General features: G+C 44.1%; 1 protein-coding gene across 1 annotated transcript in view; it reads left to right on the top strand.

The window, feature by feature from the left end:
• LOC136849124 (PAX-interacting protein 1-like) overlaps window positions 1-14,993 on the top strand; it is a 408,835-nt gene that overhangs the window by 134,139 nt on the left and 259,703 nt on the right. The window contains 1 exon segment of the mRNA XM_067122120.1: window positions 10,361-10,848. Within this exon segment, the coding sequence (XP_066978221.1) occupies window positions 10,361-10,848 (488 nt within the window).

Here is a 14,993-nt window from a genome sequence, read left to right as displayed (position 1 = left end):
ATTGAGAGTACGAATGATAAATATGATATTTTATTGGGATGTGAGTTTTTGAAAAAATGCGGGATGGTGGTCCGTCCTAGTATGAATGTAATTGAATTACGTATGAAAGGGGATGTGCTTGGGGATTTGTATTTGGGGAAGGATGGTAGGGTGGAGCAAAAATTGTGGAAGAGAGTGCCTGTAATTGCGACAGAGAGGGTAAAAGTGCCACATGAGATTGGAGAAGTTGTGAGTGTGAAAGTGGCATGGCCGGATAGCCTCGGGATAGCCAACAATGATAGGTGTGAGTATGTAGTTGAGGGAATAGACAAATAAATTAGTCAGGGCAAATGTGTGTGTATATGATGGGGTTTTGAACATGGGAGATCCGAGGGTATATATAACGTCATTGCCGAGTGTCAGGAAGAAGCGAGTCCGAGGAATATGTGAGGGAGATTGCGTGGGAATATTACGTGCGTTGGTGAATGTGGATGATGAGAGGTGCGTGAAGGTACGGCAGGTGATGACAGGTGATTTGAAAGGAGCTAATGATTGGACGTATGAGGAGTTGAAAGAAAGAGTAAAGGTAGATGAAAATGTAAGTGATAACGTAAGAGAACGATTGAGGAGAATGTTGTGGGATAGGCAGGGGCCATTGAGTCGTGGTGACGAGGATTTTAGGGGATCGAAGCTTCTGGAATTTAAAATAGTTCTGGAAGACGACACCCCCATATATCAGCGTCCCCGACATTTTTCTCCGTCTATCAATCATGAGATAGAGGAGCAGTGTGAGGAGCTTGAGAGGGTGGGAGTGATTGAAAGGAGTATGAGCGCCTGGAATAGCCCCATTGTACCGGTACGTAAGCCAGATGGAAGTTTGCGAATGTGTGTGGATTATCGGAAGGTGAATGAAGTAACTGTGAAAGAGCAATTCCCGATGAATGTGGTGTCTGATTGTGTGTACAAGATGAATGGAATGAAAGTGTTTACAAAATTAGATCTGGTAAGGGGCTATTACCAGATGCCTCTGGAGGAGGGGAGCAGGCATATTACGGCCTTTTTAGTAGTTCCTGCCACTACCAGTTCCGGAGATTAAGTTTCGGACTGGCTAATCGCCTGCTGCCTTCCAAAGGGCAATGAATGTGGTTCTGGCTGGGTTTGATCGCAAGAAGGTAACTGTTTTTATAGATGATATTTTGATTTGCAGTGAGACTGTAGAAGAGAATATGGAACTGCTTGAACGAGTGTTAGAAAGGTTGGAAGAAGTAGGAATAAAAGTAAAACTTGGAAAGTGTGCTTGGTTGGCTGGGGAGGTGGAATTCCTAGGGCATATGGTGAGTGGAAGAGGTGTAAGGAAGAGTGATAAGTTCGTGAATAAGGTAAGGGAATTTCCACGTCCTCGGACCTTGCGTGAGTTGAAAGGATTTTTGGGTTTAATTGAGTTTGGAAGGAAGTTTATAAAAGATTGTTCAGGGATCGGGAAACCACTTACTGAATGGACGGGAAGAGAAATTGTGTAAGATTGAAATGGGATGAGCGAATGATGAAAGCGTTGAGAGATTGAAAGAGGAGGCTGCAAGAGACGTGGCGTTGGCTTTCCCGGACTATAGTGAGAATGCGAATAAACTAGAACTGTATACGGATGCAAGTAAATATAGTATGGGAGGATGCTTGGTACAAATGCAGAAGGCGAATGGGGAGAACAATTGAGAGTAATTGCATATGTGAGCAAGGCGTTTGGAAAGGCAGAGTTGAAATATTCGGTGATTGAAAAGGAATTGGCTGCAATAAGGTTTTTGTGTGAAAGCGTTGAAAGTATTTTTGTATGGGGTAGATTTTGTGATCTGGATGGACCATCGACCGCTAGTATATATGGTTAAAAAGGAGAGTGTGAATGCTAGAATTGCGAGAACGATAGAGGATTTGAATGAGTTTAGTTTTAAGGTAGAGTATGTACAAGGTAGACAGAATATTGTTGCAGATGCTATGTCGCGTATGTGGACTGAGCGAGATGATAGGGTTAGGAGCGACTGGGACCCGGACCAAGTACCTGTAGGATTTGTGGTAAAGCAACAGTATGTAGGGAAGAATCGAGTGTGGGAATGTCTGTTTTGGGGTTGGAGTAATTTGAAACAAATGGGTTGATTTGTGGAGTACCTGCAAGCATAAACGAGTTACGTGAAAAGGTGATGAATGAGATACCGGAAGGAGGAGTGCGCGAGGAAGGAAGGGAATTAGATGAGGAGGAAAAGTTAGTGAAAGTGTTGTTGGTAGTGGCTGAAATGTTTAAAATTACAGTACGATTGTTCTTTGGATGGAATAGGCGGTGGAGTATAAAGGACGGGTGAATGAAAATGGTACGAATGTGATTTTAAATGTTCACTGTGGAAAGGATACTTGTAGCTGGCTGGTTAAGAAAGGTGATTGTTGGGAAAATGAGGGAATAAGGGGTAGGGTTGAGGATATCGTTGAAGATGAATGCGATGAGGATGGTTGTGAGGAAGCTAAGCAGGTGAATGTAGCCGTGAGAGCGTGTATGCATGAAGCGAAAGGTAAATTAGTAACGAATGTAGTGGTGGATCAGAATAAATATTGTAGTTTGGTAGACACGGGAGCACAAGTGTCGTTAGTGAGTAGTACAGTAGTTAGTGAATTGGAAAGGTGCGATTGGGATATAAAAAGAAAATCAACGAGTGTAAGATACATGGTTTGGGACAAGGGAGTGTGTTAGTATGGGAGGAGGTACAATTAAAAATTCAGTTAGGGGGATTTGAAATAATACATAATTTTGTAGTCATGGATGAGAATGATATGCCAACATGTTTTGTATTAGGAATTGATTTTATGAGAATGCATGATATAAGTGTGGATGTCGGGAGGGAATTTAGGGAAAAGGCGGCAGGGAAATAACGAAGGTTAAAGGAGGGGATGTGTCTAAAACTAGTTTTGTAGGTATGGTAGATATTGCAAGGAGTGAAAATGATTTGTTGAGTGAAGAGGAAATTAAGCAGATGCAAAATCAGTGAATGAAAATAAATATGTTAAGAGAGTGTGTGTTAGGGGTGTAAGAGTAGGAAGTTGGCCGTCTGAGTTAGAAGTGTATAAGCGAAGTGCTAAGAGATTTCTTGTATGTAAAGGTATAGTTTATTTTTGCATCAGGAAGGAATATGGGGATGGGGAAGTGTATGTGCCAGTATTTTGGAAGACACAGCCGTGGGTATGTGTTTATTGGTGCATAATAGGTTTGGGCATCTGGGGAAAAATAAATTTTGGGAATGTATGAGAGAGAGATTGTATGTGCCTGGATTGAGTAAAATTTGTGCGGATGTAGCGATTACGTGTGCGGACTGTCAGAAGGGTAAGTATCAAAGTGTGCATGCGAATCCACCTGTGTTGCGATTGCAGATGAAAGAGTTATTTGAGATGGTTGTGATTGATTGTGTGTCGTTGCCTGTGACTGCTAGAGGACATGTGGGAATGGTTGTAATGGTAGATCATTTGAGTAAGTTTGCATATGCGGTAGCGATTCGGAACAAAAAGAGTGAGACTGTAGCGAGAATGGTGGGTCAAGTGATGTTGCCAATGTGTGTGTGCAAGCCGACTTGAATGTTGAGTGACAATGGGCCTGAATTTGTTGGATGGGAGTTTGAGCAAATGTTGCATGATTGGGGCATAGAACATGTTTACTCTCTACCGTATATGCCCAGTGCGAATGGATTGGCGGAACGAACGGTGAGAACGTTGACAGAGATATTACATTATGATGAGTGAATGTGATAATGATTGGGATGTAAACGTTGGCGGCGTTGTGGGTATACAATGCCACTGTGCATAAGGGTATTGGTATGTCTCCGTGTAAATATGTGTTAAATTTTGAAAAGATAGTGAGACCGAGATTGGGTCTATCTGAGAATGATAGGGAGGTATGGAAGAAAGCGCATGAAAGGTTTGAAAGTTACAAGGTGGGCAAGAAAGTGTTGAAAGAAGTAATCGAGAAAGGGCGGTTGAATGTAAATAAAGTGCGTGAAAAATTTGAGGGTCCGTATGAAGTGTTGGAAGTTGGTCCCAGTGGGCTTAGTTATGTTGTAGGGGAAGTATGTGTAGATGGTAGTGTGAGAGAAATGCGAGCGCATCACAACCAATTGCGTAGATGGAAGGATATACCAGAATATGTGAGAGAGAACGGGGTGTATAAATGGTTGAAATCGAATGTGGGTGAACCAAGTATGCATGAGAGCTTGTGTATGGAGGATCAGCAATTTGTTTTGATAGAGTATGGTAAAAAACGTAAGAAAGGGAAGAACGTAAAGTAAACTGAATGGTCGTAAGTTGTGTGATAGGGGTGTGAGTGCCAAAGTGGAAATGAGTGATAAAGCGTGTAATACGGATGAATGGGATGGTATGGATAGAACGTTATAGCATATGCGGGTTTGATATAACTGAGTTGACTGAACGTGTAGGGGTTAGTGAGCGGTTGGAGGTGGCGAAAGTGTAAGAGTAAGAGAGCGTAGCAGTAATATACAGTGATTGAAAGCATGAATGACTCGTTGCAAGAATTGGAAAGGTCAATGAGCGAATGGGATGGGTTAGTTGAAGAATTGGGGAGGTATTTGGGAACGAGTTAGAGGGTATAGATGAGATTGTGGATAAAATTGAGAGTGGTAATAGTGAAGAAGATAGCGTGAATCTGAGAGAGAATGGAGGAGAAGATGTGAGTTTGAATGTTGCTAGAAGAGAGAATGATTCTGAGAGAATGATTGCGTGCCCGCGAACGCGATCTAGAGGACCCGCTAGTGAGCATCCGTGGGTGTTGCGTAAAGGCGATTTGAAAGAGGTGTGAAAGGTGTTGGTTGGGAAATGCTAAAAAGGGGGAGAAATATAGAGGGATGAATAAATTTGTTTTTATTTAGCATTTCCCAACGTTTTGTGAGAGAGAGAGAGAGAGAGAGAGAGAGAGAGAGAGAGAGAGTAATTGTCGTTAGTGAGTGCTTGGTTGTTGGAAGAGGGATGAGGTCGTTAGTTTGTTTCTGGCGCTGTCTGTCTGTGGAATATATGTGAGGATTTTTCGGTTTTGAAGGCAGTTTTTGAGTCAGCGCTAGTGCCGGTCAGTCGTTTTTTTTTTGGTCTAAAACAGTTTGTTTGTGTGCTGATGCAGAGTTGTTGTTTTTCCTTGTTAGTGTGCTGTTCTTGTTGCTGTATGTTCGTGAGTCGTGTGTTTTTCTGTTTTGGTTTGGTTTGTGTATATAATTCTATCTTATTTTTTATGTTCCCTTGTTTTGTTTGTGTGGTTTTGGGTGCTGTGTGGGCGACCGTGGATGCCTTACTCCATCTTCCAGCAACCGAGGATCAGGGTGAGTGTTGTGTACAGTTTTTTGTGGTTTAAAATCCCGCCACATAATAAAGCCTATCTAACATCCTAGGTCAAGCAGACCCAGGAGAGAGTCCTCTCTGCCTAGTTACATCTCTTCGCGAGTAATTAACGAGAACCAAGGGAATTAGAGGTTCTTTTCCGAACCTGTGGTGTTTTGGTAACTCCCTAGTCGTCCTTTATCTAAAAATGCCTTAACATTCTTTTTTAGGACTGTGATTTCTGAATCACACTCAAAGATTTAGGAGGATTTCTTGCCTTTATGTAAGGTCAAGGCACATGAAAATAAGGCAGTCGCGACTTCGCTGGCCTTCAGACATAACCTGTCGCTGACTTCTATCCTGCAATCCACATATTGGAAATGCAAATCAGTGCTTGCGATGTTCGACATGTGCGATGTTGAAACAGTATATGAAAGTTGCAGTACTCTAGGCCCGTACTTCGCAGCTGGCACGCTGTTGGGGGACGAAAGATAGGAGGAATGACTTTGCTTTTCCTCTATCCACTCTCCTTGAATAAGGAGTGTTGTTTTCTTGGGAAGCCCGATTGGCACTGTGTCATGAGTACCCTCAGTTTGTTTGAATTTTAACGTGTTTGTGGTGTAGGTTTTAAATTTTATTTGGTCATATTATATTGTACTGTGCCCAGGGCAAGGGCACACACACATATTTGATGTGTCTTTTTGGATTGTTAGCTTTGGCAACCTGCGATTGACTCCTATGTCACAAAGCACCCACTAAAGTAGAGGCGACTCTTGGCTCTACCGCCATACCGCTACAGGTTGAAAAGAGCCCTGACCAGAGGCAGTACCTACCTGCCGCAGCTCCCTCACCAGGTAAGGTTACAACAAACATTTCACGATGCTAGCTAATTTTCTATTTCAAATTCATCTCTACCTCTGAGTGTTTTTGAGTAGTTTTGTCCATGTATCCCACAACCTATCACTGTGGGATTCAGCTATGTAATTATTTGGTAAGTTACTTATATAAAAATGATATTTTTATAATAGTTTTATATATACTTGCCAAATAATTCCATTATCAGAGTCCTCCTGCCTCCCATCTCATGGACATAGAGCATAAATGAATTGAGCTCTTTAGCCATGTTGTACCTATCCTTCCCCGAAAGTGGGTGGGGCAGTCTACCTACACCCAAAACAAAAGAGTGCTACCGCGAATTTTAAATTTTGAGCTGCTGCATACAGTAGAAACTAATAGCTATGTAATTATTTGGTAAGTATATATAAAACTTTATTTTACTATAAAAATGTCATGTTTGCCTACAGTATCAAGGGCACTAAAATGGTATGACACAAATGAAAATGAAATGAAACAATTCATTAATCTACTGGCTCTATGTTTCAGGGAATGGCATTTGAAAGAAAAATTTTTTCCCTTTTATGTTTCATGCTTATAATCTTTAGGATATAAAAATACAAAATACATTCTTTCATCTTTTCTTATTCTACATTGTTTATTATCCTAATATCTTTATACAAAAATGAATATCGGTGTAAAAAAGAACACATAAAAAAGCATAAAAATTAGCATAGACCAAATGAACACTCTGTGAGCTAGAAAATGTGACGGTACGAGAGCGGCCACATCTCTCTTGAAGTACGCTTAACAGATTAATATAAACATCAGAACAGTATACAGTACAGTATTGCAAAGTGAAATTACAGTATTCATGTGCGGGTGATGCGCTTTCTCCCTCACTCAAATTCCCAGCATTCCTTTTAGCGACTGATTTGAAAAAAACAGTTTGGCGCTCGATCCAGAGGTGAAAACCCTCAAATCGATATTTCCATTTCGCACCAATATTTCCGGAAGTACAATATATCACTGTCCATTATCTCAGTGTGCTACTGTATATTCAGCTGTCATTTGGGAATGATGTTGGTAAAATTCGGTCAATTAATGAGTTTCAAAATGTAAACATTACTAAAATGAAAATGGTGCATGATTGCAATATTTATATTTTAAAATAAGATAATGATAAGATGATAATATATGTAATATAATTGGATACAGCAAGTAAAACAACAGCTTTATTAAAATTATAGTTATTTTAAATACAACTCTACTATTTGAGTTTTGCAATTGGAGATTGTTCGTGCAGGAGCCTAACCAAGGGCAACAATTCGCACATTTGTGTCTCATTTATGGTGCAATTCTCTAACTTAAGATAAAAATTATGTTTCAAAAGGTTGCAATATACATGAGTTTATTTGGTAGACTAACACCTAAACACCACTGTTTGATGCAGAATGAAATATACATGCTTATAAATTACTAGATTATGATTACAGATCAAAATAATGCTAAAACATAAAACTGATGCTGTAATTCAGAAGCACATCATTCAAAATGCTGTACATTATTTGTTTCCCGGCACTTTGTGACTTATCTAGCTGCATAACATTTTGTTCTTTGCTTCTGAGCATGGATGAATTATCAGTTGAATATTAAAGACCAAACTTTACATAAAATTGTGTAGATTATTGTCATGGTGCTGTAAATTACAAAATGGTCACTGTGGTTTTGGTACTAACACCTTACACAGACGAAAATTGGTGCTGGTGTCAACCTCAGTGATATCTGAAATTTTACTGGCAAACTGTAACATCAGTAAACCTCTGCTAAAATGGTTGAAATGCCCAGCTCAGTAATAATTATTCTGTGAATAAAATCTGTGGTAAATTTGTTAGGGTAATGAATAGCTTTATTCTGAAGCCATAGCCATAATTTGTATGAAGATGATGGCAGTATTAGCTGGTAATGTTTCATGCAAGTACTTGGATGTACTGGTATTGTATTTATAAGGTTAACTTCATGTTTTGCCTAAGTTGTTCAGTAGGAGAATATCCACTATCCTACAGTCTTGAGCCAAAGGCTGATTGAGGGGAGAGCTTTGAAATTCATTTAAAATGGTCCCCCCCCTCCCAATTATAAGTGAATCTTTTATGGTGGGAAATACGGTAGATCTTTCCAGATTTATGAAATTATTAGATAATCGAAATGTACATATAAATATTGGAAAAATAAAATAATCAGTTTTCATTTTTTATTACAAAGTTGGACTTCTGAAACTGACAGGGTGCAGGTTTTAGAATCTTGATTTCATTTTGTGTTTGCAAGGTCTTGTATTCATATGTATTATTTGTCAAAAAATTATGCACATACTCCTGAATGTTATAGATACAGTTCCATACATTTGAACATGAGACAAGGCTCATGCTGCCATTTATATGGATAGCTCCAGATCTCTACTATTTGTTTGTCTGTCATATTTAGTCAAACAAATGAGTTCTTTTTGCCTAACTATGCATCTGTTTTCACAATAGAACTGGTGTGGTATGGTTTTCTATTAGGATTATTAGAAATATGCCACTACCATAGAAATATTTAATTTTGTTACTAGAAGTGCTATAGAATACAGTATTCAGAAATTTCTGATGTTCTTTTCATAAATTTACTGAAACTTATGAATGTTGAAGTATGTTGGACCCTTGCTGACATGGCATTAGGAAAAATAAAGATGCCAATAAAGCAGCCGAAGCTACAATTACTGTAACCAGATTGAATGTTTACTGTATTATCAGTAATTGTATAACATCTATAAAATTCATCATTAATATATGCCTACATTATGTAGTAATGAATCTGATTTAACAAAATTCATCATTGATACAGCTTTACCTAATGGAGTAGTATCTCCTGCCACATTCAGGAAGGCGCCATCCAAATTTATGCCAAGAATGACCATAACATTAAAATAACATGGAAGGATATAATTCCTAATGTCGGAATTATTAATAAGGCAGCAGACCATTGCTGCCTTCGTCTCCTGGAGGCCCTACACATTGGAAAGGAAAGGCCTAGCCTCAACACCATGCAGGAGACTTCCCTCCTCCTGATGGTGGCGCGTAGAACACCGCCTGCTGGCACTCCTGAGCCAAATGAACGGACTAATCAGGTGATGCCTCCATCTGCTGTGAGTAACCTTCCCAGTACTACCCACCCGGGCTACAGCATCCTCATGCGGATACAGGTGCAGCCATCAACGTCTGGAAGACGGCTTCGCTCAGGGCACTAATCTCCTTGCCAGCCAATCAAAATTCAGTGCTCATCCTACCGACTACCTGAAACCTTATCAATACTGAATGGCGACCCCATTCCTACCAGAACTAACCCTCCCATCCTTGAGAATGAATCGACTATATGGTTGGAAACATTGGATATCTGCTATGCCCTTAAAAACCATGAATAACAAACTCTATAGCGAGAGAAATACAACGGAGTCTTAGGTACTAAAACTTGAAACTCTACAGCTATCCCATGACATTTAACTTCTGCTGACATGAAATAGGATAAAAGTTACTTTTTTTCAGAACAATTACCTTCCTTATCTAGACTATGTACATTGGCCAGCTTTTAGCAAATATCTGTCCCAAAGAAAAGAAAATAATAAAAAGAATTGAAAAGACCTTATATAAAATCATTTCCACTGATGCTGCCAATCTTTTTTAACAAATTTATAATATAATGATAATGATAGTGATGATAATAATAATAATGATGATGATGTTATTTGAGTAAATCCTGGTAATATTAAAGTGTTATGGAGTTTTGGCTTGGTTTAAGTACTGGTAGTCTGTGACATCTGGGTAAATATTAGCCTACCAGAGGCTTCAACTTTGCATGTAAAACCCAGATGATATTTTTTTAGCCAATTTAAGAGAAGGAAGGGGGTCTTCTATGCCATAAAATGTGGTGTTTTGTCCAGTAGGGGTGCATAAGCTTCATATGCAATAATTTCAGATTGGTCACACTCACTTTGCCCACAAGATTCATTTTCATGAGAAAAGACTTGTATTGATCCATCACCATTATTGAAGTAATTTTCATATTTTAATAAAAAAAAAAGTGATTGTTAATATTTTAAGAAAATTTGTGTAGTTTTGAACATAATATTGTTTTTGATTATACAGGTGCTTATTAATATTTACAGAGTCCTCTGCACCAACAGCATCTCCTATTGCTGCATCTCGACTAACCCCTCCAAACGTAGCTCGGGCAGTGACACCAAATTTAGCCCAGTCACCTTCAGGTAATGTCGCTAGGGCAACCCCACCAGTAGCAGCTCGTGCTACCCCTCCAAATTCAAGAGAAACTCCTCCTTTTCCCTCTGTTGGAGGTCCTTTGTCATCTAGTCCACATGTTGGCCCACCGGTTTCCACTCATACACCTCAAAATGTCTCAAGAGGAACACCACCAAATAATTCTTGTATAACTCCTCCTAATGTTACTCAGTTAGCGCAGCCAGTAGCACCACGTACTACACCTCCAGGTACATTAGGACCAATGCAAAGGACACCTGCAATGCCTCCTGTAGTGACAGGTCCAGCTGTCCGTGCAAGTGGGGTGGTGGTTCAGGGAACACCTGGCTCTGTACGCTCGCCTAGTATGCCCAGCACAGTTCCACAGCAAGTTCATGCAGTAAGTATTTTTAATATTCAATGTGTAATAAGGATATTTCTGATTATTTTCTGTACTAAAACTTCCGTAGGTAAATGTACAGTAAACCCCCATATTCGCATTCTCAAGATTCGCAGATTCACGTATTCGCAGATTTCTCTGTGGAACATATCTACCCATTATTCGCGGAAAATTTGCCCATTTGCGGTATTTTTCACTGAGAAATATTCACTAATTACTGTATTTTCATATCACTGTCATGACTAAATGCACTCTTTTGTGATAAAACTATTAAGATACTCAGGTATAAGCATTTTTAGAGGAGTTTCCTTGTGTTTAAATTATCAAAATAGGCAGTTCCAAGTGTTTTTAGAGGGGTTTTAAGTATTCGCGGATTTTAGCTATTTGCGGGGCAGGGTACGCACACCCCACAAATATGGGGGGTTTACTGTAGATGTTTATGCCCTCATGTGTACTGTATAAACCTTGCTTTACCAATTACTTCATCTTTGTTTGTTCCGACACAATATACAAACCCTCGGTCCTTTACATTAGGGATTACTTTCAGGCGTAGGCTGGAAACGGCCGTTGAACTTCAAACAAGGTGGTTAGGCAGTTAACTACTTTCCGGGAGGTGGGAATACAGCCTGCCTGGATGTAAACATTCCAATTTGCTTTCGGCCGTCGTAGCGTTCGGACATTGTCTTCATCGCTCTGTGCCTGACTGCTTTTTTTGGTTACTTTGGTGGGAAATCTTTGTTTTTTCTTGTTAATTCCATTATGGACAAGCCATCTAAGCCTTCCTATCCCCAGCGTGTATGTCCCGGGGTGGGAGGGAAGAAATGTAATTCTTTTAGGTCCAGTGTCGACATGGACCCACACGCTCTCTGCCCATCTTGCACGGGGCGTGTGTTCACGCGACGCTCCTTGTAGTGAGTGTTGCTCTTGGTCCCCCGAGCAATGGAGGAAGTTCGAGGGGAGGAGACGTTACCGTTGTAAGCCTACCAAGGAGTCGTCTGAGGGTAATACACCCCCGACGACTCCAGTGGTGGCGAATGTGTTGGGTTCGTTTCTCCCTCCCGGCGAGCTTCCCCTACTTGCTCCCTCTCCCTCGGGTGAGGACTCCCCATCTCCTTCCTCTTTCGTTTCATCGCTTGTGGAAGGGCGCGGGGGAGAGTTGGACCGAGACATCCTCTCGGGGGTCTCTTCCCGTTCTGGAGGAGTTTTTCCTCCAGAGCAGGTAGAGGCTTCCCAAACTAACCCGACTTTTGCTTCAGGTCTCGGACTGGATAGCCAGGCTACTGACTCGTCATCAACCTGGTTACACCTGGGCCTACCTGGCAACGTCACTGGAGGGACTGGTCTCTCATCTTTCCACCACTCCAGTGACCACTCACTCGGCAACGACAGCCACTACAACATCAGTCACCATGTCTAGGTTCGCCCAGCTCCCGGTATCGGTAGCCTCGCACCTGGATACCCAGGTCTCGGCTTCCCCTGCCATGCAACATGCGGTACTGCTGCCTCCTGGGTTCCTGGCCCCGTTCATGCGACCGGGCCCTGCCTACATGGTGACGTCATCCTTCCCTTATGTGACTGTCGTTGCTTCCGTTGCTGACCCTGGCTCATCTTCGACTACAGTTCCTCGATTCTTGATCCAGCCCGGCTCTTCGTCTGTTCCTCTCCCCATTCCTTTGACTCTGGCGCGGCGCGGCCTGGCTACCCATGCACCACCTTGCCTGCCTTCCCGGCCCCACCCACTTTCATTCCTGGCCGACATGCTGTTGCTCCCGCCCAGGTAAGTGCTGGCCCGAGCACCACGGTCTCTCTGCGGGATGTGCCTTCTGCTGCAGCCCCTCCTACTGTTCCTGAGTCTTCGGCTGCGCCCGCCTGGTTTGGGGATCTGACGCGATACTGAAGCAGAGGATGAAGAAGAAGAAGAAGAGGTCTAGAAAGGTGTTGTCATCTTCGTCTTCGTCTTCATCTGCTGCCTCTTCTGCTTCTCCTTCCGAGGCTTTGCAGCCAAAGAAGAAGAAGCCTACCTCTCCCCCCAAGAAGCTTCGCACCGAGACTTCCAAGGGTCTGCCTCCTTCCACAGGGAAGGCAGTGGGATCTCTCGTCAGCTCTTCCCGATCCTTGGATCAGGGAACCGCTGCCCTGGCCTCTGGGTCAGTCGCATTGGGAGCCAAGGGAGTGCAGACCAAGGTCTGCACCCCCCGCTGCCCCTTAGAAAATTCCTGCTTCTAAGGCCAGCGAGTCCTCGTCGGACACCCGTACGCAAGTTGCTCCGAGTACCAAGGTCCCCAAGGAGACCTGGGTACCCCAGGCTGATACGGGAGAAACTTCTCGCCGTACAGACCAGGGCGTGGGGCGAGAGAAAGGACCCGGGCATGCAGGTGCCCCAGCTCTTCCTGCTGGCACTCACTCAAGTCAGGTTCTCGGGTTAGCTCTTCGGCCCCTTAGAGCCGAACGCCAGGAGAGGTGGAGAAGAGGTCCCCTGCTCAGTCTTCCCGAGAGGCTATGGCCTCGAAGAAGACTGGGGCGCGTCCAGAGGACAGCGCAAGCTCGTGCCAGCCAGACGCGCGCTCGACTCCTCCCAGTCCCTGGCCACGTCCATGCGGCCAGCTTGGCTGAGGGGAAGCGAGCACGTGGCTTGGCTCAGGTGAGCCGCTCCGTTCTCCTCGGGAGACTGCTTCGCCTAGGCTAATGCAGTCTCCTCGACCCGGGCTGCCGTCACCACCGCGGGTTGGTGACCGCTCCCGGCCCGCTGCCTCTGTTGGTTCTGCCAGCAAAGCCAGTGGGAGCGCCCGATCTTCCTTGCCTGTCCCCTCCGCCCCTATGGCTTCTTCCAAGGGGCACGAGTCGGACAGGAAGAGCTCTGGCGAGTTTTCTCCGCAGAGTTCTACCTCGTGGGCGTACGAACCTGGTTCGGTCCGTGGCTCGACCAGGTCTTACGCCCGCGTGGTCCAGGAAGGATCACGGGGGTCTGCCGAGGTTCTCCTTCCTGCAGGGAGAGTAGATCGGGAGGACTGCACTCTGGAAGGACTCGAGGGTCCTCTGCCCCAGGATGCGGACACCCCCGAGATACAAAGGACTTTTGCAGAGGTTATCGCACTGATTCGTCAGCACAGTGACCTCGGGGAAGGGACCACGGCCTCTTCCGTGGATCGTCTGTCGTGCCTCAAATCCTTTCGGGGACTCAAGAAGGAACCCAAGGCTTCGGTGGGAGTGCCGTGGTCCACGATTGCCGAAAGGGTCCTCAATCAGGTGAACAGTCTTGTGTCTGGGCAAGACAGCTCACTTCGTTCGAGCCGCTCGGATAAGCTGCTTCTTCTTCTTCTCCTTCTTCTTCTTCTTCTTCTTCTTCTTCTTCTTCTTCTTCTTCTTCTTCTTCCCCCACCTCGCCAGAAGTGCTTTTACACTCCAGCTGGAGTGGCGTTGCTGACAAAGCAGGTTGACCCGGACCTGACTTGTCTGGATCCGGGTCTGATGTTGCAGCAACTTGCTGGAGAGAGTATCTTCCTCTCCCAGCAAGAAGCTGCAACCCTGGAAGCCACCGCCTTGGCGGCCTTCCAAGCAGTCTCCTGGCTCGATCTGTGGTCCTTCACAGTATCGAAGGTAGCTGCTTCCTCAGGCGCTTTCGCACCTGGGGAGGACTCCGCCTTTGGGAGACTGTGCCAGTCTGGGGGTAGGGCTATTTCCTGCCTCACCCACTAGACTACGAACCTGTGGGCAAACCTGGTTCTGAAGCGGAGAGATGCTGTTCTCTCTCGCTTCTCCAGGTCTGTAGGTCCCGAGTCAGCAATTGCCCTTAGGAATGGACTGTTGCTAGGTTCCTCCTCTCTCTTCCCTAGAGAGTTGGTGGATGCTGTGGTAGACAAACGCCGGGCCGATGACAGCGACCGGCTTGTCCACCAGGCAGTGGCTAAGACCTCTGGGTCTTCGCACCCCACTGCGGCCAGGTCTTCGGGCCAGGCTGGCACTTCCTCGGCCCCTAAGAAGTCCCAGTCTTGAAGGGTCCCAGGAACACCCAGCCTTCTTCTTCCTCGAGAAGGAGGGTCCCTCTCGCCCTTTTCAGCCCACTTTCCAATCCGGTAAAGGGGGCAAAGGGAAGAAGAAGGGGAAACGCTAGGGCCGGCGTTCCCCCCCAAAAGCTGCCGAAGGTG

The sequence above is a fragment of the Macrobrachium rosenbergii genome, chromosome 2, assembly GCF_040412425.1.
Source record: "Macrobrachium rosenbergii isolate ZJJX-2024 chromosome 2, ASM4041242v1, whole genome shotgun sequence".
Classification (NCBI taxonomy): Eukaryota; Metazoa; Arthropoda; class Malacostraca; order Decapoda; family Palaemonidae; genus Macrobrachium; species Macrobrachium rosenbergii.
This window is presented reverse-complemented; position numbering and strand designations above follow the sequence as displayed.